General features: G+C 37.6%; 1 protein-coding gene across 1 annotated transcript in view; it reads left to right on the plus strand.

The window, feature by feature from the left end:
- CSF1R (colony stimulating factor 1 receptor) overlaps nt 1-22,509 on the plus strand; it is a 43,332-nt gene extending 20,823 nt beyond the window's left edge. Inside the window, exons 7-21 of the mRNA XM_087709462.1 lie at nt 510-625; nt 1,353-1,464; nt 2,944-3,137; nt 4,314-4,414; nt 5,780-5,906; nt 7,620-7,724; nt 9,256-9,366; nt 9,925-10,093; nt 10,683-10,765; nt 15,328-15,443; nt 17,931-18,053; nt 18,291-18,402; nt 19,724-19,823; nt 20,971-21,076; nt 21,460-22,509. Coding sequence (XP_087565588.1) covers nt 510-625; nt 1,353-1,464; nt 2,944-3,137; nt 4,314-4,414; nt 5,780-5,906; nt 7,620-7,724; nt 9,256-9,366; nt 9,925-10,093; nt 10,683-10,765; nt 15,328-15,443; nt 17,931-18,053; nt 18,291-18,402; nt 19,724-19,823; nt 20,971-21,076; nt 21,460-21,594 — 1,810 coding nt within the window. The 3' untranslated portion in view covers nt 21,595-22,509. The remainder of the gene's footprint in view (nt 1-509; nt 626-1,352; nt 1,465-2,943; nt 3,138-4,313; nt 4,415-5,779; nt 5,907-7,619; nt 7,725-9,255; nt 9,367-9,924; nt 10,094-10,682; nt 10,766-15,327; nt 15,444-17,930; nt 18,054-18,290; nt 18,403-19,723; nt 19,824-20,970; nt 21,077-21,459) is intronic.
- Nucleotides 22,510-25,460: the final 2,951 nt, after the last annotated feature.

Consider the following 25,460-nt stretch of genomic DNA (forward strand, 5'->3'; position numbering starts at 1 on the left):
TGCCCTGTACTGAATAGTGACAGATGAGAAGATTGCTTGATAATAGCAATAGCAATAGCAATAGCAGTAGACTTATATACCGCTTCATAGGGCTTTCAGCCCTCTCTAAGCGGTTTACAGAGAGTCAGCATATTGCCCCCAACAATCTGGGTCCTCATTTTACCCACCTCGGAAGGATGGAAGGCTGAGTCAACCCTGAGCCGGTGGGATTTGAACCGCTGAACTGCTGATCTAGCAGTAGCCTGCAGTGCTGCATTTAACCACTGCGCCACCTTGGCTCTTATAATATATAAGATAATCATCTTAGATATTATTTGAATGATGCTTTCTTTTAAATTTCTGTTCAATGTACTTTGGAAAGCTAGCATAGCTCAAAATAAAGCTCACAAAATAATCATCTGTTGCTATGGAGATTACAATTGCTTATTAACATATTTACAATTAACATATTAACATATTTACAAACATTTGCATACCCGGTTATGCATATTTGTTCTTTCTTTTGGCAGACACAACAATACACTGAGGCTGAATCGTATGGAGGAAAAAGACAGTGGCGAATACATATTTTTTGCAGACAACGGGGAAGCCAATGCATCTATTCATTTTAACATCTCTGTGAAAAGTATGTTCTATGATACTCATTTTTTGTAATGGCATGTGGGAATAACCTTGGGAACCAGAGAGGCAGCCAATGGGATGGATGGGTTAATGGTGAGATAAAAGAGAAGCATTAGGAATGTGGAGAGGGCAAGCAGTACAGAAGGGACCCTCTCTAGTTTCTTGGGCTGTAAAGGAGATGAGGGAATTCTGTTAATGCCTGACAAAGAGTGTAGAATTAACTCATCTGGCCATGCTTCCTATCTGGTGTTTCTGGAAAGGCTAACATTTTCCAGCCTATAGCGCTAGAAAATTCAAACGCCACAACAAAATCCAGTTACCTTTAAAGCCAAACATATCCTTAACTATATCTGATCTCAGAGTAAGTAAGCAAAAGGAAATTATCTTCTTTTTTTCTGGCAAAGCAAACACCAGCTATACTTTTCAACAAACCTGTATCTTATAAGTGTTATTTTGGTTTTAGAAGTAATCCTGAATTCTTATCAGAAGTAGTCTTTCCTAGTTATGATTGCATCAATTCACTCAGGTGAAAAAAATAATTTGACTTTATGCCCCTGTAGAGAAAAAATGATGGGGAACTAAATTGCAAAGAGCATGCTATTAATCTGATTTCCTTTGTTGAGTTCCGTTTTTCAGTATACTGCCATTTTAGTGCTGCTAATGAGAATTGAAATGAAGAAGATATGTTTCTGTCGATTGTCTTTAATTATTCCTTTGCATTTGCTTTATAGCTAAACCAAAAGTTAGAATATTGACCAACAATTCCAATAGTCTCCAATGTGAAGTAACTGGCTATCCTTCTCCACATATTCAGTGGTACAAATTGCCCCACCACGTTGATAGGTAAGTTAACAGAATCACAGCACAAGCCAATGCATTTCTATTCAAAAATGCCTGCTCAGACTTAGGGGTGCAATGGCAGTTGTCACATACCATCATTATGGAACTGATACATCTCAGTTCTCCATATGATGACTCTGTTAACTGCTTAGAAAGGGCTGTAAAGCCCCATGAATTGGTTGAGATGTCTAAGTGCTATTGCTATATTTTATATATCTATAATGAAAGAAACCCACTGGGCTGATTTGTTGGTTTGGGTTTCTTTTGAAATTCAGCTTCCTATTATGTAATCTCTGGAGTAGTTAATTTACGCTGAATTAAAATTATAGAATGATTAAGGCAATCAATAAAAGACAAACGGGTACAGGGAAAAATGGGTTTATGAAGCTGATTGCCATAAGAAACTGTTGCTAATTTGTAGATCATGCTTATTTGTGAATGATTCTCATCCATTTGGTTGCTGCTAATTCAAATGATCTAAAATGATAACGGCCAATGGCAGTGAGATCAGGAATGGTAGCGCCTAACCTGTGATGGTGAACCTATGGCCGAGGTTCTGCTGCTACTGCCACTTTGCTCAGGATGCAGACACATGCACAGTAGTAAAAAATGCTTCTGCACATGCGCATAAGCAAAAAACAAGATGGCGGCGCCTATGGCACCTCCAAAAGAACTGGTTTGGGAGCGTGGCACGCCACGTTACTACCTATACAGTCAAACCAGTCCAAACCGGTAGGAATCCACCTCTGACACGCATGCCCAAAGTGGCACATAGAGCCTTGCTTATTTGTCCTCTGGATTTCTGGTGTGCATGTGCACGTCATTATCAGCTGTCCTTTGCGCGCATGGCAGTGCTAAAAACCGGTGTGCACATGCGTGCTGGCCAGCTGATTGTCAGGTTTGCATGCGTACCTGAACCCAGAGGTTCAGCTTTTCCAGAGCATGATCCCTTTGTGGGTGTGGCAGTGCCAAAAACTGGCCTGTGCATGCGCCGGCCAGCTGATTGTCGGGCACGCATGCACGCTAGAACCCAGAAGTTTGGCTTTTCTGGAACGTGGCCCCATCGACCACGCATGCAACATTTCTGTGGGACCTTTTCATCATTCAGTGGCGAAAAGGTTCACCATCACTATGTTAGACCCTTGGGCTGCAGACCAGTACAAGCAAGCAAGCAAAGCTTTATTTGTACATATGTGGCATCTAAGTAGTGCACAAAATCACTACACACACACACCCCGGGGCTGGGTCCATGGAAAAAAATTCTTTTCCACGGAACCAGTCCTTGGTGCCAAAAAGTTGGGGACCATTGTATTAGACAGTAGCTCTTTGATAAATTAGCTGTTTCCCCCGTTGTTTTCATCATTTGGATGAAGGTAAGAAACATCAATACATCATGATACATCAATCCTTAGAAATTCTGGCAAATAAAATTATCATTCAACTGTCATACTAATATCTCTGACATTTTTGTTTGTCGATCAGATGTGGTGAACATGGGGCCCTGAGTTTGAATCACTCGAGTTTAGAAATCATGAGTAACATTCCCCTTGTCAGAGTGTCATTGAAGAGTGTCCTTAAGGTGAAGAGAGAGGACAGTGAGACCATTTGCTGTTTTGCAGTTAATAGCGCTGGAAATGACTCCGATTCCATCATACTTTCTGTCGATAAGGTTATTGGTAAGATCAATTTGTATATTCATTGGATTTTTTAAAAAATAGTTTTCCTGAGGCATTTCAGTAATTTCTCAATGTACTCTGTGTGATTTCACCATCATCTTTTAAAGAAAAAACTAGTATTTTTCCATTCACTTCAAGTGAACATTGACTGCTATAATTTGAGGTTGAGAAAATTAAACAAGAGTAGTAGATTTATTCAAAAATTCAAAAAGAAATGAAGAAAAGAAAACATCCCAAAAGGAATGGATTTCCACTTAAAACGTACACATTTTGATTCTATTCTATTCTATTCTATTCTATTCTATTTATTTATTATTTATTTATTTATTTATTTATTTATTTATTTATTATTTATTTATTTATTTATTTATTTATTTATTTATTTATTTATTTATTTATTTATTTATTTATTTAGTAACTTACATTAAAAAAACTATTGGAGGTTTTTAACAATAAATACACATTTTCCATCTTTAATTTCTGTTCTCTGGGCTAATTTTTCATCTTTTTATCAAGGACTAGTATTTTTGAAATTTGGGGGAAAGAGTGACATGGTGGATGAATATTTAATTCCACCTTCCCCAACTGTTTTGGAAAATACATCTCTACTATCATTATATTGCACCAAAAAGAGTAGAAAGTCAGTGCTTTTCTTTCTTTTTTCCCTTGTCCTACACTTTTCTCTCTTCTCTTTTTCTCCCTTATTTTCCCATTATTTTCATTTTTTCAGTATTTTATATTTTGATAAACAACAAAAAAACTTATAAAAAGTAAAATCATCACCCCATCAATCTGTGAATTATTGTCCAAAATACGTGGATACATTTTCAGCATGAATGAACTCAATGCCATTCATAAAGGTATAAAGCACAAGGACAGGTATGACAAATTTAAAAGAGTTGCTTGATTCATATATCATGCCAAATAATGGCTTGTTCAATTAACCACAATAGTCTAGGTTGGCATAACATGCTGTGCCTGAAACCAACTGCCTCGCAGCTGACCTCACTTTGCAAACTCAGCAATATTTCAGAGAAAAATTGTGGTGCATGCTATTGTCACGTGATTATATTTACCCTAATCTGACAAACCAACCACAGAACCTTCTCCTGTTAGTCTCAAGGATGTTGGGACTCCCTGCCACTGTTCTCTTCCTTCTGCATTTTGTGTTTCCAGGAAACAAGAATGAAATCTCCAGACTACTTTGTGCAGGCTTTGGAGGCACAATGGGTTTCCTTCTTCTGTGTATCATCATCTTGGCCTATAAATATAAACAGGTAAGGTTTTTTTTTTTTAATTTTTGTATGGAAGGAAAAATAATCAAGACTTTGCCAAAGAAGCTCTGAAACTCAAATGACTTGGTGTCATTTGGATATGTTTTGAACCACAATCTCCATCATCCCCAATGAATAAGGAAGCTGAGTGATTGTGAGAACTGCAATTCAGAGAAATAATTACTTAGAAAACACACATATGCCAATAGGCTGAAGAAAGGGGAAAGAACAGAATTTTTCAATATGTTCTTTTCCCACCTCCCAAAGAAGCAGAAAGGAAGAAAGATATTCTGTGTGAAAATCAGTTAAAGCAAACAACCTCCTTAAGATTAAGATTACAATATATAAACAGTCATTAGTACAACACCAGAAGTAAAATGTATAGAATGGCATATTTCTGGCAAAACAGGTGTTACCAAATTTCTTTTGCTTAAAAACCACAATTGGCCCTGGAATTTTGTTCATAAGTCAGGGAATAAGCAGGTTGCACATGACCTAACTCAACTTTCTGGCCATATTTTCCAATGCTCCTAAACTGAGTCACCATGATCATCCAAAAAGAAAGTCACAAATCATAGTCATATGACACTGCAACCAGTGGTAAACGTGAGCCTGTTGCCAAGTGCCAAATATGCAGTCAATGTGACTGTAGGAGGCAGCCTGAGATTTTAGGCTGCTGGAAGTGCTTTACAAATCATATTACACCCTTTTGGAAGCTGTTGTAACTTCAAACAGTCATTAAGCAACTGGTTGTTAAGCGAGGAGTATCTGTATATTTATTCTGGGAATTTAAAATCTCCCTACTACCACCCACAAATGATGAAATGTGGGAAAGATTCTTCTGATAGTATTTTCTCTCTTGTTGTCTCTTTTTCTAAAGTGCAAGTAGGGAGAGCAGGGAATAAGGACCAATTCTTCAGGAGCAATTCTAATTTTATTTGTTTTATCTATGAAGTGATATTACGTCATTAACAGTTACAGTGTTGTACAGATATTGTGAATATATGTCTTAGTTTTGAAAGTCACCCAGAGTTATCCAGTGGTAAAATGGATGGCCAATATGTTTGATAAATAAGTAATTTACAGAATAATAACTTCATGTTCATAAAATGCATGTATGTCTTTTTTTCAATATAATTATTATCTCTTGTTTTTCTTTTCCTCTATTTTTCCTTTTATCTTCCTCATTTCTTATCCTATGTCTTCAGTTATTGCTCTTCCTAAGGAAAAGCTGTATTAATCTTTATTCACATTTCAATGAAACAATATGTCATTTTATGAGATTACCATAATAGGATTGGGCCATATAAGCACAATACCAAAATACTGTGAAACAACATATGATTCCTAAATAATTTCTCTTCTCAGAAACCAAAATATCAAATCCACTGGAAGATTATTGAAGCCTCTGAAGGAAACAATTACATCTTTATTGACCCCACCCAGCTTCCTTACAATGAGAAATGGGAATTTCCTAGGAACAACCTGCAATTTGGTGAGGAGAACCTCTACATTTTATCTCTAACCAAAAGTTCATTTGGCCCAACCAGCAGATTAGATACTGAAATTATACAACAGTATGAAAATATCTAACTGTGGGGTAGGATTGTAGCATTACTCTTGTGAAAATGTTGAGGTCTTGTAGAAGCAGAAAAATGAGACAAATGAAAAATTAATTCTTGAATCCAAGAGTAAATAAGCTGTGGAGTATTTATATCATTGGAATGTTGTTGTTGAAAAACCCTGTTGAGATTGAATAACTAAAGCAAGGCACAATGGAAAAATAGAACTGGCTTTTGAAAAGCTCATCTTGCCCATATTGACTTATTCACTATTAACAGACTCTGCTAAAAATGTTTTCAAGATCATGTTTTCAAGCATATATTCTCACACATACACACAGAGTGAATTAAAATCCTGCTGTTTTTCCAAATGTATTATTTTATTTATTATTAATTTATTATATCTTCAGCATGTCCCTTCTGTTGGTTGTCATGTGTAGGGCGGGGCAATCCCAGTGGGGTGAGCCAGTTCTTCAGATAGCCTGAATCAATGCTTTAAAAGTGATAACCAATACCTTGAATTCCACTGGAAGCAAACAGCAGCCATTGTTGCAGCTTGTGGAATAGAGTGTAACCTGTGCCAATTTAGGCGCCCCGAGAATTGGCCACGACACTGCCTTCTGCAACAGTTATGGCTTTCCAATACTCTTCAAGCATAGCCCCATGTAGAGTGCATTTGCAATGGTCAGGCTACTTCAATTTGCACCCTAAATGACAATAAAATAAAGGTTTTTTAAAACTCATTCTTGAAAGTGCCAAACGAGACATTCTGATTCTTGGAGATGCAATTTTTTTTCTATAAACATAGACAAATCTGCTTTTATTTGAAATTGTATCTGACCTCAGGGCTATAATAAATTTTGAAACCATTTTAAATGGTTTTTCATGCTTACAAGTCTGCAGAAGATGAATTGTGGCTCCAACTACTTTTACATGGATACAGAGTATATTTTTAAAAACTTAAGAAGCCAAGATCATGAATATTTATGGCAGAAATGTACTTATATAAGGAGACAAGAAAAAGCTGCCTCCTTTCTCCTTCCTTATTTTGTTTGGCATTAGAGTCACTGGCAAAGAATATATGCCAAAATAAAAAAAACACAACTGGAATTAAATTGGAAACTCAGAAACTAAAATAATGCATTATTGATGTTGTACTTTCAATTGCTTAGACAAATGTTATATGTTAAAACTGATAACAGAATACATATAGCAATATGTTTCAATATTAGATCATTTGATCAACAAGGGCAAAGATTGGCATGGAACAACTAAATAAGAAAAGCAATATTTGTATTTGTCTATTAAATGTTATTATTTCCCATAAAGTATACAGAAATAAATCTTCACCTGGTAACTGCTGCAAATATTCTTTGTTTCCTATTGGAAAGTAAGCATGGTTCTTTCTGCAGAAGAATGAATAATTTAATTTTTTGTAAGTAATTCTGTGGATGCCTGTAAATTCCTTATTTATCTACTTTGTGTTTCTCTACTCCCTTTTTTTCATTTTTCTTCTTTTTTCTTTGCGTATGCTTTTCTTTACTTTTTCTGATCTTAAATCTGCATCATTAAAAAATAATATATATGAATGCATATTATTAAAATTAATTTTAAGAAAAAATTAAAAGACAGTATTTACTTCACAGGAAAAGTCCTTGGAGCTGGAGCTTTTGGGAAGGTGATTGAAGCCACAGCTTTTGGGCTGGGAAAGGAAGATTCTGTCTTGAAGGTGGCAGTGAAAATGCTGAAATGTAAGTACCAGATCAAGGGATGCAGTGGCTCAGGGGCTAAAATGCTGAGCTTGTCAATCAGAAAGGTTGGCAATTCAGTGGTTTGAATCCCTAGTGCTGCTTAATGGAGTGAGCTCCTGTTACTTGTCCCAGCTTGTGCCAACCTAGCAATTCGAAAGCATGTAAAAAATGCAAGTAGAAAAATAGGAACCACCTTTGGTGGGAAGGTAGCAGCGTTCTGTGTGCCTTTGGCATTTAGTCATGCTGGCCACATGACCACGGAAATGTTTTCGAACAGCGCTGGCTCTTCAGCTTTGAAACGGAGATGAGCACCACCCCCTAGAGTTGGGAACAACTAGCACATATATGCGAGGGGAACCTTTAACTTTACTTTTAAGTACATGATTTGCCAAAATTGGTAGTAAAAAAATGCTAACGGTTTGCCCAAACCGGTAATTCTGATGATCAGCTGTGCCGCACAATTTATATTAGCTGGAAAGCAGGAAATCCTGCTTTCTAGCAAATCTAAATCATGCAGCACAGCTGTTTTCCCCCTCTTGCTGTTCTACTTACCTTTGCAGATTCAGAAAGGGTTTCTTAATCCTCCATTTTCAGTGTTGCATGGTAGTGCATGCAGTGTGCATGTGCATGAACCACACATGCGCACATGAAGCAAAACAGATAGCAGATTTCAGAGCATTTCACCTCTGAACCAATCCCTTATGCCCAAAAGGTTGGGGGCTGCTGCATTAAAAGACAAATCAAAAGAAGAAAAAGAAAAAGTGCATGAAAAAAAGAAAAGTACAATAAGTTTTCTTTCTCTTTTTTTCAGGCAGTTTTCTGTATTTCTATTTTGATTTGTCTTATCAAGTGTTAACTAAAGCTTCCTTTTTCCTAAAAAATATATGTCACTTTGCTCTCCTTTTCAACAGATCATTACATGCTTATTGCCTTAAATATTTTACAAACACCCCCCCTTTTTAGATTTTTTTAGATTTTTAGATTTTATTTAGCATTTATAGGCCGCCCTTTTCCCTGAGGGGACTCAGGGCGGCTTACAATAGTAAGGGAAGGTGTGTTCCACACCTTTCTAATCTTCAAATCCATAAATCATCAATTGATTTTTCATCTTTCAGCAAATGCTTAAGGTTTTCAGTCTTTAAAAAAAATATTTTTGTTATTTTTTTCTCTGAGTGAGCTGATCATTCTTGTCATTTCTGACATTTTCGCAATCCATTCCTCCACCGTGGGAATTTAATTTTCATCCATTGTTTGATCCACCCACTTCAGTGACTCAGACACAGAAGAATATTTGGGAAGTATGCATCCCTGATGTAATGTATGTGGATGCCCACAGTCACTCTTTCCGAACCATGACTGTTGCAGAAGTGGGCTTCTACATTGAATAAGTTTTGAACAAGCTCCATTCAATTATTTTAAATGGTTCAAGCCTTTCCATCATCTGGTATTTTCATTTCAGGCGTCATGTCTATTTCCTATATTCTGCTCCCATATTTGACTTCAAATTAATTGTTCTTATGTTGGATTTCAGCAACTGCACATACAGATGAGCAAGAAGCTCTTATGTCTGAGCTGAAAATCATGAGTCATTTGGGTCACCATGAAAATATTGTCAATCTTCTAGGAGCATGTACCCATGGAGGTAATTATTCTTCTCAGCATTTCCTTTCTGGTTCACAAAAATATTGTTTCCTTTCTTTTCTATCATTGGTTGAATCATAGATTTCAAAGTGAAGATGACAGCTACTACTTGAACAAATATTTGTTTGAAAATATCAGATACCCATCAAACTATAAAAGCCACCAATGGTTTAATTCCGGAAGTTAAAACATATAGCATACTGTAAATTGAACTCAGCTTGAGAGATTATTGATTTTTATATCCTTCTTCAGAGCTGTCTGAGTTGAATGAATAAAACAGATTAATAAATAATTCCACTTTCACATCTTGAAGTTGTTAAGGTTGAGAAATATGATCTTGTGTTGAGGTGTCAAACTTGCAACTTCACATGACATATCAAGATTCTTTTCCCCTTCACTAAACGAGGCAAGGGCAAGGGCAGCATATGATGCAACCAGCCAGTGGACTGCAAGTTTGACACCCCTGGTATGGTAGATCCAAATAAAGAGTAGAACTAGATGGCCCATGTGGCAGAAAAACAATTGTACTTTCAAGTGATGTTTCCTTTCTGTTTTCTAGGCCCTGTCCTTGTAATTACTGAGTATTGTCCCTTTGGAGACTTGCTGAATTTCCTGAGAGAAAAAGCTGAGCATCTCATAATTGAGGGTTTAACCTTGGAATGCACTCTTGATAACTTGATAGCTGATTACAAAAATATCTACCTTGGAAAAAAGTATGTCCAAAGAAGGTAATAAATTAATCATCAGTGGTATGAGATGTAAAACTGTGTTAAGACTTTGTTAATATACTGGCATTGAATCACAGCATATTTATTAAGTGTGCAAAATGTTGCCCCAAATGATTTTGGAGAGTGAGTTGGGTGGCATATACATTTAATTAATTGAAATAGTAAGTAATTATTCTATTGCAATCTCCAGTAGAGACTCCAATTTCTATTTTAAGACAGATGGGTAATCTGAAGTTCTAGGCCCACATGTAAAACCCAAATCTCCTTTTTTTAAAAATGTTGGAGATCATTCCAACTGTAATTGACGAAACCTCTGACTCAGTTCCCCAACATTTTAAGCGAAGAAACACAGAGAAATTTTAGCCTAAACCTGACTATGTACAATTCTGAAATATTCCTTTACTTACAGCAGTGAAGAGGGAGACAGTCTTGTTTGTCCCTGTGTGTGAACCAGGTCTGTTCAGTTCCTCAGTAGACCTTCTAGAATTAAATCAAAGCTTATTAACTATTTGGCAGGGCAGATCTGCTCTTAAAGCTGATAGAAACTATTAATGTTTCCCCCCCCCCTCTTTTGATCTCTTTAATTCAGTGATAGTGGATTTGGATGCCAAAGTGTTGACAGTTATTTGGAAATGAAATCGGTCATAGCATCGGTACCTATGCCACCACAAGGTAATGCTCAAAGATCACTGCTAAGAGAAATGGACAGACACAGCAAAATGTTTGTTCTAGAAATTTAACATTGTTACTAATATTTTGGCTAAATTTCTGTTTGCTTATTACTATGCATTTCTCTCTTTGGAGAACTCAGTGCAACCTGGCCTTATCTTCATAATGGTTATGTAAGATAGGCGTAACTGGCTGAGAGTTGATTCTGTGCCAGGGTGTAATCAGCCAACAAGAAGTTCCGATGCGAACACCACCATTCCCAATCCTACCCATTGTCTTCTGATTACTGCTGCCTTCTGTCCCCAAGTTTTTCTAGTATCTTCCTATTGATGCTACCCCTCGTTCCTCCTGCCTATCCTCTGATCTTTCCAGGATCTTCTGGCTGCTTCTGACACACTTCCTGTTTGTCTCCTCATCTTCAGCTCTAAAAGTTTTATGTATTATTTTATTCAGCATGGAACAACAAAACATTAGATATAATTCAGGAAAAAAATGTGTATCTACTAGATTAAACAGGTTCATATCCTACTTGTCTCAGTGACCAGGCACACTCATTTTTGGAACTGGGGGACAAAACTTCTAGTTTAAATCTTAAACATCTCACGACTTATTAGCTGAACTTTAAAAAATCTGATTCCAAATAGTTTGTAAAACATAAGGATATGTCATATATAGTGTGTGTGTGTGTGTGTGTGTGTGTGTGTGTGTGTGTGTGTGTGTGTGTGTGTGTGTGTGTGTGTATTTAAAATCTGGCAATAAGTGATTAAGTTAAACACTAATTTTATTACAAATTTAGTAATATTAGTTCACTTCTGCACAAGATTTGATAAATTAGGGCTCTGCTCTGATTTAACCAGAATAAGATAATAACAGAGTTGGAAGGCACCTTGGAAGTCTTCTAGTCTAACCTCCTGCTCAGGCAGTAAACCCTACACCATTTCAGACAAGCCCAAACTCAGCTGAATCATTTGAGACGGGACAGACTTCTCTTAATTCAAACCCTCCCCTAATTCAAATTCTTCTGGACAACTTGGTCTTAGATGAATCAAGTGAGAACTCTGTAGACTAAAAACAGCAGCTGCGTCTTTCTTTTTTAATAGTATACTATAGGGTTTGCAGGGGTTTTTCCTTTGGAGGAAGACAAACTTGATGCAAGGGTGATAATTATGCCCCACTATGCTACCCCCCTTTTTTGGATTAGTATCAAGATTGTGGGAGTTGGACAGCCAGAAACTTTTTTATTTGCTGTTCTGGCACTCACCACTTCATTGTTATCTGGACACTGTATCTGAATATTTCAGTTTCTGTGTGGGGGTGTCTCTCTTGCAAGGGATCTTTTTAAAAAAGATCCTTCAATTTGTCTATCCAACTTTCCATTCCTTTTTTTAAATCTTCCTGTTTCTTCCCTTACTTTCACAATATATTATTTTCCAACATTTTGTTGTTGTTTAATCATGTATCAATTGAACTAAGTTTTACTTACTCTTTCTCCCTCATTGATCCTTGTTGCAAATATTTTATAAATTAGCATCTATCTAAACCAGGGGTGTCAAATTCAAGGCTACTTAGATCTGGCCCATGGGGCCAACCTGGGAACAGCGAAGAACTGGCCCGTGGTGCTTCTGCCAGCAAAAACAGGCTCCCGAGCTCCATTTTTGGCTTCCAGGACCTCCTGCAACCCTCTGCCAGTGAAAATGGAGCTCGGGAGAGCCGTCAGGAGAGCCCCTGTTTTCACTGGCAGAGGGTTGCAGGAGGCTCTGGCAGCCAAAAATGGATCCCGCGCAAGCCCAATTTCAGTGGCAGACTGCTCAGGCCGCCACAGACGGCCCAACTGCGGAGTTGGCCACAACCACCCTAGCCATGCCCACTCCATCCCAAGGTCAAACACAACCCTGATGCGGCCCTCAATATAATCAAATTTGACACCCCTGATCTAAAGTGTAAATACCATAGGTCTGTACATCTAGATTCTCCTTCCCCTCCTTTTTTTTTTTCTTTTGCCTTATAAGCAATGTTCCCCCACAGCAGAAAATTTTTATAGAGCCGCTCCTGCTGGTGGCTCATTCATTGTGGTCTTTGGCCAAGGACGCTTATTAATGGAATGGCAAGCACTGGATAAATATGTGCCATCTGGAGAACTCTAAAGCATTACATTTGCCTTCCAAACCATGCCAGTTTGGCTGTTCTCTGTTTGGAACACTAAAAACAGGCTCCTATTCTGAATGATTTACTTCTGGAAAGTTTTCAGGCCAGCCAACTCAGTGTGATCCAGGAAAAAGGGAACATTTCATCTCTAGGGTGACTGGGACATAGCTATTGCCTATAATTGCAATCCTTACATATTCCCAGTAATGCATGCTATGCATAACAATAATACAGCAGATATAGATGTTAAAGTTATAGATAAAGCTTGCTTGCTCTTTGTTATAATGTTCTTTGTACAGCTACACTTAAATTCCTCAATTGCAGACATGAGACAGATTTCAATATGCACAGGGTATGTATCAGATCATTCCTTTCATACCCCTGTCAGAAAATCCAGATCTGGACATGATCCTACTATATGCTGGTGGAGGGAGTGTGGGGTATTTTATTACTTCCCTTTTATTTTTATTTTGCAATATTTAATAGATTACACCATTCAGTCAGTCTTTGCTTTGTTCCTCAAGTTTCTTACAGGATCAGCTTGTTTCATGCTGCATTAACTTTAATGAGAGGTTTTCTTAAAAGGGCTGCAACTTTCCCCCCCCCCCAAACTTATGCACAAAACAATTTTTAAAAATAACAAGCTGCTTTAATGAAAGCCACCCACACAAAATTTAAAGCACCTTTTTCAAATTATTTTTGAAGCAGGTTATATAACCTTACCCTTTTCAGCTGGAAGTCATGTGGCATGCAAATAATTGTCCATGAATTGCATCTTTACCCCTTGCACCTTTGTTATTTATATTCTTTAATCATCATCCTTTAAGGTGAATTGCACAATTAAATCTGCTTGGGTGTTATATATTTATTGGTCACGAATTCTTTCCAAATATAAATCAGCTCCAATGAAGGAGAACATTTGTAGGGCAGAGTTGAAATGAGGGGTCTTTGGTGCTCTCACTGAGCTTTCTTAAAGCTATTTCATTACCCAAACTAGGTAGCATCATCGGGGCTAGCAAGCTCAGGGAGCACCAAATACCCCCCCATAAAGCAGTTCTTTATATGTAAAGTCCATAGATAAGCAAAACCAATACATAAATAGAGCAATTATAGATGAGCAAAGAGACAAGAACCATTAAATCTCCTTCTGCTCAGCAATTTCCAGTTCATTCTTGGAAAAATTAATTCCATTAGTTTCTTGGGAGTTACTTATATTTAGTCTCTAGATAGGGAGGCCTTTGTTATCATGGGTGATGTCAGCTTCTGCTTTGCTGTTGCTTCAGCTGCCATTGAAACGGGGAGGGAGGGCATGGTCTTTTGGGTGGGGTTACTCGTTGTGCTGGAGGAATGTTCTGGAGGTCTTTGGATGGACAGACTACGCATGCGTGGGGGTTTCCCGCCTGGACTAACGGCACCGACATTCCATCTTCGTGATGCCTTTTGAAGTTATCTCACACCTGACACTTGAAGGACTTATGATTGGACTAGGCCTATGATGCCAGGGGGTGTGGAATGGGCTATTCTATATATCAACTGCTTTCGCGCCTAATTAACCAGAGTTCACTATGCAATCGCTCTTTAACCATTTTTAATTAGTAAAAGTACATTTGATTTTCCACAAATGGAGTCTCGTGGTTTTCTTTCCTGATTATTAAATGGAGAGGTGCTGACAAGTAGCGAAGTCTGCTGACAGGTGATTTCAAATTCAGAGAGTTCACTTCACTTGAGGATTATATTTTTTGACCCTTCTTATCTTAATGGCTTACTCTAACTGGCCTTCCTGGTCCTCTTTGTGGCTATCCTTACCTATCCTTCAAAGGCATACCTTCAGTAGAAAAGATACTCTAACCATAAAAACAGGAAAAAGAAGAAATTAGGAGAAAGGGGAGAAGAAGAAAATTGATTAAAAGTGGAATTCGTGAGAGCCCAAGAAAAAATGGATAAAAGAGGAAGAAAGGGAAAAGGAGTTGTATTAGTAGATTAAAGTGAATAGTAGTATGATTGGTATCACTATGTAACTAATTAAAAAATAAATAAATTGTAGTATATTGTTAATTGTAGAAAAAATTGAAAGAAGTGCTCTCTATTTAAAACTTAATTGGAAGATATATATTGTTTGTAGTAAAATAGACCAATAGAGAAATATGAAATGATAATTTGGTGTAATTTTTGAAGGGGCAACTGAAGATATTGCTTATGTATTAAGAAAAAATAAGTATAAAAAAAGGGAAAATAATGGAAGAAAATAATTTGGCTGAAAGTGAAAACCAAGGTATAATGTAAAATGGATTATGTAAATGAGAGGATATAAAAGTAAACACTTTGTGTAAATTTATATTAAAAAATAATAAAAAAACCCTTTGGATATTAGAAAAAAAGGGATATCTTCAATGATCTCTGTGAACTTTCTCCCAATCCAGGAACAAAGTTGGTATCAACTGAAGGAAAAGAAGGCCTCTGTTCTTTTGATCTCTTTGATTTGCTGCAGTTTTCCAACCAAGTGGCCCAGGGAATGACTTTCCTGGCTTCAAAAAATGTGAGGACATTCTCCTGACAACGTATATCATCATCACCATCCTAAAAGGAGTTCAGGCCCAAGCTTGATTTCCTGTATTATCTGCCTACCAGGAATTTTTTTGTTATTGCACAGAATAATATACTGGTAGTCCTCAACTTACAGCAGTTTGTTTAGTGACCGTTCAAAGTTACAGTGGCACTGAAAAAAGGGACGTGACCATTTTTCACACTTATGACTTTTGCAGCATCCCCATAGTCACGTGACTTACATTCAGATGCTTGGCAGTTGTTTCATATTTATGACAGTTGCAGTGTCCCAGGGTCAGGGGATCATATTTTGCAATCTTCTGACAAACGAAGGTAATGGGGTAGCCAGATTCACTTAATAACCTGTTCTGACCCCCTCCTCCATCCAGTAAGGAAAGCCGAGACAAGCTTAACTAGAATGTACTTTTAATAGTAAGAAGCCAAAATCTCGGTGGCTGAAAGCCAAGCAAACAAACAGATAAGGACTTTGGCAGCAAGTCAGACAAACCTTGGCAGCAATTCAGACAAACCTTGGCAGCAATCCAGCCTGCCGAGTTAGTTACGTTCTCTTTAGTCAATGCGTTGACTTCTTCAAGAGGGGCATGTCACAAACAGTCTTTTTTATAGTCTGGAGAGGAGTCTAATGACCACCAGCTGAGCGCAATTACCTCCTGTAATTGCGTAATTGTTCCTGACGCCGAGTTGCTCTTCGATGGCATGCAGCCAGGAACAACTCACTGCTGGTTTCTGGATCACTCTCCCTTGTCTTCTCCCCACTGGTCCAAGGCTCAGGCGCCACCTGGTGGCCAACCAGTCTCTCTGCGACCTGCTCGGAGTCGGAACCCTGTCCAGGGTCCTCCACATCCTCCAGGGCCGACTCATAGGGCCCCTCGCTGTCAGTCTGGTGGCAGCTCCAACAGCGCCTCCTGGGCCACAACGATAACCATGTTACTAATTTAACAACTGCAGTGATTCACCTAACCAATGTGGCAAGAAAAGTAATAAAATGAGGAAAAACTGACCAAGCAATGTAAATTCTCAGCTCAATTGTGATCGTAAGTTGAGGACTACCTCTACAACCCTACCAGTTCCTAGTGCTGTGATTCCTGAGGTGATCCACGTATAATTTAAGAATGTGTTCTTAAAGAGTGTACTACTTGGAAGTATTCTTTTGGATTGTGTCTTTAATCACACACAACTCTGTGTGGCTTTTGAGAACAATAGCGTCTGTGTGAGAGTGAATATATAGTCCTGTTAAAGATAATATGAATACTGTGTTCCCTCTTTTCTAACCAGCATAAAAAGAAGAAGCATATTGATTGATTGAGTGAGTGAGTGATTGATCGATTGATCAGTTGAAAACATTTATATGATTATGCATTTAACATATAAACTTTGAGCATCCATTTGAATATGTGTTTGCTTAGCTGTTGTGGGAAACAAGGAGTAATCTGACATAAACATTAGCTGTAGCAACCTCCATCCTTTCCAATGATAGCAACTGAAAGTGATAGTTGATGATTTTTGACCCTGTCTTATAATGCACTCTCTCTGGTTCTTTGTTATAGCAGAAGTTGTTCATTATATTCAACAGGAAATCTAGTGGTTAAGACACAGATTCTATAAAATAATAGGTCTTTCCCCTCTCTTCCTATACATAGTTTGTACTGATGTTGTATGGCTGGGGACACTGCCTATGTGGTACCCTAATAGCTCTGTCAACTTTTAAATAATGGATGCACTGAGATAGGAAAACTTGCAAAGTAACCTTTATAAGAAAGGAAAGAACAACCAAGTGTATTTGTGTTATTTGGTTTTTTTTAATGTCCACCTCCATATCAAGCAAAAAAGACAATGGAAGAGTTCAGAATAATAACTCTGCAATAGTTAATTCAAATAGTTTAATTAGCCAAACATATCCACGTATGATTCAATCTTTTGTAGATATATTGGCATCAGTAAGTAGATTTATTTTGCATAAGGTGTTCTAAATGGCACTTTTTCATTACTATAGGTAATGGATTACTATAGCTTGGAGGAGGCATTCAAGACCATAATCAGGTTCCTCCGTTCCCCTTTACTCTAGATTGTATTAATTCCATTGGCCTAGAGTCTAGACCATATAAAAACATTTGTAAATACCATGTTGAAGACTTTTGACTGCCCTTGCACTGGTCAAAACTGGACTAAATCGGCCTTGCTGCTAATCAAATTATAGGATCAATAAATTGAAACAAAGAGCTTGTAAGTTTCCTGTTCTGCCTTAGGCATGAAAGCTGCCTGAGTTATCCTGGGCCAATCATTCTCTCTCTTTGCCCAACTCACCTCTCTGGGTGGTTGATGTGGGGAAAATAGGAGAAGGAAGGAGTGTTAGTTGAGTTATTTATTTTTTTAAAAAAGGTAAAACTAAATAAATACAATGAGAAGAAAATCAATTTGCCTCTTTCCCTCCTTTTTTTTCTCTCATTCTTGAATCCAGTGCATCCATCGAGATTTGGCAGCACGGAATGTGCTAGTGGCTGATGGATTAGTGGCCAAGATCTGTGACTTCGGCCTGGCTAGAGATATTGTGAATGACAGCAATTATGTTGTGAAGGGCAATGTAAGTAACTGGAATGAATCTATACATTTGCATCCCATGAAGCTGAATCAAGCTGTAGTTTCACCTGGCTCTGAAATGTCTCTATTGATTGATAGCAACTGTCTAAGCATCCCTCTGAGGTGTACCTGGACGCACGGATCATCTGTGTGCAAAGAACATGCTCTAATGTTTAACTTCTAAAGAGTCCAGGTGAGAATGCTAAGGGCTTCCTCCTGAGTTTAGACCATATCATTCCAGGCTCGCCTCCCAGTGAAATGGATGGCACCAGAGAGCATCTTTGAATGTGTCTACACAGTACAGAGTGACGTGTGGTCTTATGGCATCCTTCTCTGGGAGATATTCTCCCTAGGTAAGAAAAGAACATTTCTATATTTGTTTCTTTGTTTATGCTTGCCTGTTTAAGCCTGCCTTTTCTATGCGGAAAGACTGTGTCAAAAATGCAGCTTTGGGATTCATGACTGTTGCATTCACATCATGATGCAAAAATATAAATAACAGAATAGTAGAGTTGGAAGAGACCTTGGAGGTTTTCTAGTCCAACCACCTGCACAAGCAGAAGACCCTGTGCCATTCTGAACAAATGGCTGTCCAATTTCTTCTTAAAAACCTCCAATGATGGAGCATCCACAGCTTCTGGAGGCAAGCCATTCCAATGGTTAATTGTTCTTACTGTCAAGAAATTTCTCCTTAGTTCTAGGCTGGTTCTCTCCTTGATTAGTTTCCATCCATTGCTTCTTGTCCTACCTTCAGGTGCTTTTGAGAATAGGTTGGCCCTTTCTTCTTTGTGGAAGTTTTTCAAAATTGGGACACTGCTATCCCACTACCCCTAGTCCTTCTTTTCATTAAATAGAAATATTCAATTTCTACAACTGTTCTTCATATTTTTTAGCCTTCAGCTTGTTAATCATCTTTGTTGCTTTTCTCTGCACTCTTTCCAGAGTCTCAAAATAGACTCCCAATATATAGACACAATATATTGTGATGATCAAAAGTGGATGCAATATTCCTAATGTGGCCATGCTAAGACTTTGTAAAGTGGTACTTCAAGTGATCTTAATTCTGTCCCTCTGTCAATGCAGCCTAGGATTGAATTGGCTTTTTTTTTGGCAACACTTACATACATGTTTGCATTGTATATAGAGATGCCTGTATATCAGAGCAGTTTTAGACTATATGTGTGCTATCATTTCAATGTAGTCTTGGCTTGCTGCAGACAAATAGCAGAAGACACTTCATTTGTGAGGAGTTGAGAAAAGTGTTAAGGAATGAAAGGCTTTTATAGCATTCATTTAAACAAATTAACACCGTAAATCAGGATGATGTATCACATTGTCAGTATGTTTTAATGGGCAAGATTTCATCCCTTAAACCCTGCTCCAAAAATTAAATATTTTTACTCTTGGGGCAATCAGAAACGTTCATCTCCAAACATTAACCATGACTACTGCAAAGCCCAAGCAGGATGGGATGAAGTGTAGCCCCATGGCGGAAAAATGTTTGTCCATTCTCCTCATACCTCTGTTTCCTCTGATTTTCCTCTCAAACTGCCTGCCAAGAATGACCAAAGGGAAACTACTTCCTAAGACATTTTAGCTAGTCCTATAGGGAGCCTTCTAAAACTGCACGGTCCTTCATTCATATAAGCATTGTCCATTTTCTTGTGTTCATAGGAAGAAGTCCCTATCCTGGTGTGAAAGTGAATAATAAGTTTTATAGCCTTGTGAAACAAGGATATCATATGGGGAAACCATATTTTGCTCCAGATGATATGTAAGTAAAAGTACTACAGCTCCAGGTACCCAAACCATTCACTCACCCACTCATTCATTTATTCAAAAAAAGCTGAGGGAATCTTGATATCTTTCCAGATATTTCTCAGAATGCTCAGGATGTTTCCTCTGTCAATCTGCCCAGCTGTTTACAGATTCTTCTGGTGTCATGGACATAATTTGTGTACAATTGAATTCCATTCATTTTGTCTATAACCTGTAAATCTGAAAATGATCTATTCAGGGCTGATTATATGGGATTACCTCCTTTCCCTCAGTTCTGAAAGGTTGATGTTTATGCTGAGGATAGACTCCCAGCCATCTTGGCTAGTTGTCTTTGGCAGTACAATGGTATATCTACTCCAGTGGTGGGTTTCAAAAATTTTTCGAACCTCTTCTGTAGGTGTGGCCTGCTTTGTGGGAGTGGCTTTCTGGCCATGCAATCAGGTGGGAGTGGCTTGCCAGCTATGTGACTGGGTGGGCATGGCCAACTTGTAAAATGTGGTGAAGCTCACTTAACAACGCTCTTGCTTAGCAACCAAAATGTTGGCTCAGAAACTCTGGCATTTGAAGCATGCAAATCTTAAAGCTGTCAAGTTACAAGACCCTTGCACCCCTAACCCTGTAGAAAAAAAACCAGGGGTATTCAAACTTGACAGCTTTAAGACTTGTGGACTTCAACTCCCAGAATTCCTCCTCTTGCTCTTCATCTTGATGATATGCGGATGGGCGGGGGGAGGGAGCTGGAACCTGTTCTAAATGGCATTGTAGATTTGTGGAACCTCTTCCATAGAAGAGGTTAGAACTGGCAGGAACCCACCCCTGATCTACTCAGACGTTCAGCTCATTGAACTTAATGGGCACATGTGGGAAGTTTGGAATAGAAGCTTTATGATACCCATCAGTAATCTAATTGCTAATTTCCCATTCATTCATGATATTTTTCAAAGAAAACTGAGATGGGTCATGGAGCCTGAACCATGGCAAAGGAGGAATGGGATGGCACAATAGTAGCCAAGGAGATCAAAGATGCAAAAATTATAGGCCAGTGACTGTCCAATTAGCTGTCACGTATTATCATGCAATTTGCTTCTGAAAGTATCATACTTAGATTTTTATTCCTTTCCCACCTCCCATGTCCAATACAGGTACAATATAATGACGGCATGCTGGAAATTGGAGCCCACTCAACGGCCAACTTTCAGTCAAATCTGCACCTTAATTCAGAAACAGCTGGATGCCATTAAGGAACAGGTGAATGGTTTATTTTACAAAATTCAAAAACAAGAAGCTGATTCAGCCAAGATTATTTCCACATTTTTTTTCATTTTGTCATAAAAGTTGTCATTAAAAAGCCCTCCAAAACACCTTATGCTTTAAACCCTGTTCTCTCCATATACACCCAAACAGTGTCGTTTATATGCATGGTAAAATAAAAATAAGAAAGGAAAATGATATTAAAAAACAGCTTGGGTACTCTGTGTAGATAAATATATAAATAATGTAACATTGACCTCAAGGCCAGAGTAAATTTATTTGAATTAATTTTAATTAAATTTACCTTTTTCAGAATAACACATTTCAGATTCCGAAGTATGTTTGCATTTCTTTTTCTCTTTCTTTCATATCATATGAAGGATTATAAAAACTTGCCCTGCCCCAGAGAGGAGGAAGACAGTGGATGTGAGCCTGCCAGCGATTTTGAAGAATCCTGTGAGGCAGGAGAAGCGGAGCAGCCTCTTCTTAACAGCAACAATTATCAGTTTTGTTAGGGTGTGTGTGTTCTGGCCCGCCTGGATGATGAAATGCCAGCTGAGATTGAACTTGGATTTCATGCAACCCCATCCCTTTTTGAGGCTTTTTGCATCAGAAAACAAGACAGTCATACGTAAGTCACAGACTGGGATCATGCCTTTCACTGACAGCAGATTCCTAAATTCTCCATTCTTCTTGATTTTAACTACAGGCAGGCAGGGCTTTATCACTGTTGATGTCTTAAAGTAGGCTATATTTGACGTTGGAGAATCGGGGCATCATCTTTGCAGAATGGGAGAGATTGTTAAGTGCAAACGCAGAAACAAGGCTTAACAAAGTAGATGGACTTCTTTTATTTTCTCTACACTTTTCTGCTACAAGCTATCAAACCTATAAACTATCATATGGGAGAGGAAAAAAGTTAGATTACCCACATTTCGAACCAGATGGGGAGGTTTGCGGAGCAAGATCAGGGAACAGAAAGAAGTAGAGGCATTCCCATGGGAACCTGCTGTTCTACAGTCATTTCTTGCAGCATAGGTGGGCAGACTGAAATCCACGGCAAATAACCAAACCAAAAGGGGACATTGTTGGAAGAGGTGGTCTTTGGCAACATGAGGGATTGTTAAAGATAAGGAGGATCGTGGGAAGATTTCTCGAGACACGTTGCATTCATCTCATCCTTGAAACAACCTCCAAAGCTGGAAAAAATACCCAAATTGTACCATTTTGCCACTGAGTTTTGGCATGGGTTGAAAGGATGAGCCAAAAGTTGCCCATCCATCGTAGAAAAGAAAATTGCTGAGCCTATAAGAAAGAGAATAAATCTAATTCTCGTAAACTTTTTTTTTTTAAGCTTCAAGGTAGCAACTCTATTTTTCTCTCATATGGCATTACCATTTCAGAACATGCAAATTACATGGCATTGTTTTGCTGTTATTACTGAAAGAAAGGAATATAAGCTACTCACTGACCCTCTGTATTGAACTGGCATAAAGCCCCCAATAAATTAATTACAGGTAGCCCTCGACAATTGAGCTCAGAATTTATGTTGCCAAGTGAGAAATTTGTTAAGTGAATTTTGCCCCATTTTGTGACTTCTTGCCACATTTGTTATGTGAATCACTGCAGTAGTTAAATTAGTAACATGGTTGTTAAGTGAACCTGGCTTCCTCCATTGACTTTAGTTTGCTTGTCAGAAGGTCGCAAAAGGGGTCACATGGCTCCAGGACATTGGAACTGTCATAACTGTGAACCAGTTGTCAAGGATCCAAATGTAAATTGTGTGACCATGGAGATGCCGCAGTGGTTATAAGTGTGAAAAACGTTCATGTCACTTTTCTCAGTGCCGTTGTAACTTTGAACGGTCACTAAATGAACTGTCATAAGTCGAGGACTACCTGTATTACGATTTTCTGTAAAAACCAGTCTGTTAGCTAAGATTAGATTTAGATATATTCCCACTTGTTATTAATGAGTACTTTACAACATTTATACTTTATACTTTATTCAAATCAGTTCAAAATGAAATGAAACTTTTATCCAAATGTATTAGGATTGTTGCCTTTAAATTTACTGATTTTCAATGTTTTTATCTATTAGATGGGAATAAAGAATAAGTGCAAATTATTTTGGGTCACATCCTGGAAGGGTCAAAATACAAAATTGCGTGTTCAACTTTAGAATAATTGGTAAAATGGAAGCTCTACTTTTCCTCTACTTTCCATGTTATCAATCATTCTAGAGTTTAACGTATATATTACAATACTAGCTTAATTTGACTACTAGCTTAGTCTGGAAAATAGTGTCCATCTCTTGATGGACAGCTTATTTGATGGAAAGATGATGCCACTCAGTCTTCCCAACAGGTGTAAGGAGAATCTAATCCTTCACATAATACTAAATTAGAGTAATGCGAGAGTGTAAAAGAGTAGTAGTATCTGAAATTGTAGCTCAGTGAAACGATAAAACTGTACACTTTTGAATTAAGATGCAGCTACATTCTATCTTCATATTAGGTTATTGTAACATATTAGTCAGTAGGCAGCGTTTGAAGTCTTAATTGGAATCTCAGTTACACCACACAGCTGCTAAGTTATGAGCTGAAAGTGGTCATCTTGCCACTTCAATGAGCTACCAAACTGCCATTCCATTTCCGAGTATCATTTAACTAACATACTAGAACTCAGCAGGAACAGAAGACAAACAGATGGCAAAATTCTAATATTATTTCAGTCAGGCTTTTTACCGTATTAGATATAGTCTTTATTATTATGTAGGATTTTTTTCACTCTATCATTCCTTATGTTGTGATTAAACTGATATTTTAATTTTTAGTATTTACCTGTCCTTTGCATTATTGAGAAAAAGCATAGCTACATAGTGTTCTAAAAACTCAAGAGGGGAAAGCAAACTACTACTGACAACATAAGACTACTGGCGTTAGGTATTTTTTCCAAGCTATTTTTATAAATAAAGGATTTTAAAAATATCCTATTAAGAGGACAAATGGGCAATCGGTGTGAGACATTTAACAAGTGTTTGTTTCATAGCATGCATTCCACACAGTATACCTGAAACACTGTGGTATCTATACGTATTGCAGCTCTTACACACAAGTTGCTGGAACAGATGTTTTACTATCTTTGAGCTCCACTTCTATTTGATAAGGCTGTGAAAAGCACTACTCTTTAGAATTATTAAAGCAGAACAATTGTTTACCAAGTTCATGGAGCCCATAAAATTGTTTACAAAGTCCATGCATTCTTTTTCTATTTAAAAAGAGGTTCTCCTACTGTTTGTTTCCCACAGTGATGACTTTAAAACTTGTAGTAGACCTGAACAGCTCTAAATAATTGTAACAATTTAACCAGTTTAATAATTGCTCTGTTTAATAATTTTTACACAGGCTTTATGTAAAAGATTATTCACTTTGCTAAGCAGTCATCCCTGAAGCTCACACAAATGAAAGGGAATATTCATGGCGCTTAGCCACAATTGTCTTTATGTAAATTACAAAATCCATTGATAGACTTAAGGACAGGTAACATGCTTTATTTACTGTACAAAACTCCAGATAACCAAGATTACTAGTGCTCAGTTATTGCCAGATTGTTATTAAAAAATTAACTGCTGTTTCAAGCATCTTTGTGTTAACAATTGCATAAATGTGAATTTATTTGTAATTAAACTATCATGAAAAATAAATCAATTTGATCAAGTAACTTGCAATCTTTTTTTTTATTTCCCGTGTAAACATTTTATTACTCTTATCATTCCTTATTCTGTGATTAAACTGATCTTTTAGTTTCTAGTATTTATCTGCCCTTTGCATTACTGAGAAAAAGCAGTAAGCTACAAGGCTGATTTGTACAAATTCCCAATAGTAAATACCAATTTATATTAATTGCAGCACTAGCTAAGTTAATTGTGTTAAGAAACAAAGTCCAGCAACTTAATTGTCTGAGTTTATACACTCTTATATAATTATGTTTAATATGGCTTCTAGGACCTGGGGAAGGGGGGGGGAGAGAAAGCCTGTCATTTTTTGGTTTTGGGATGGAACTTTTATGTTTGGTGATATGATAAAGTTTTGTATTATATTGTTACTTGTTTACCTGTTAGCTACCAGGAGTTACTTTATATAACATGAGCAGTCATACAGATCCTTTCAATAAATAACCAAGAATATAGAAAGCATTATTCTATCCTGAATGTTGAAGCACTGATAGCCCCCTCTGCTGTTTGAGCAGTGGGAAGTGAAATAGTTCAGTACTACAAGAGTGGAATGATTAATAGATGAAACTCAGAATATGGTTTCTTTAGTTTAGAAACCACTGAAATTAATAATACTATTCCAGACAGACACAATAAAACAAAACTG

This window comes from Thamnophis sirtalis, unplaced genomic scaffold (genome assembly GCF_051295495.1).
Source record: "Thamnophis sirtalis isolate CommonGarterSnake01/CBP01778 unplaced genomic scaffold, rThaSir2_p1.2 scaffold_3, whole genome shotgun sequence".
Lineage (NCBI taxonomy): Eukaryota > Metazoa > Chordata > Lepidosauria > Squamata > Natricidae > Thamnophis > Thamnophis sirtalis.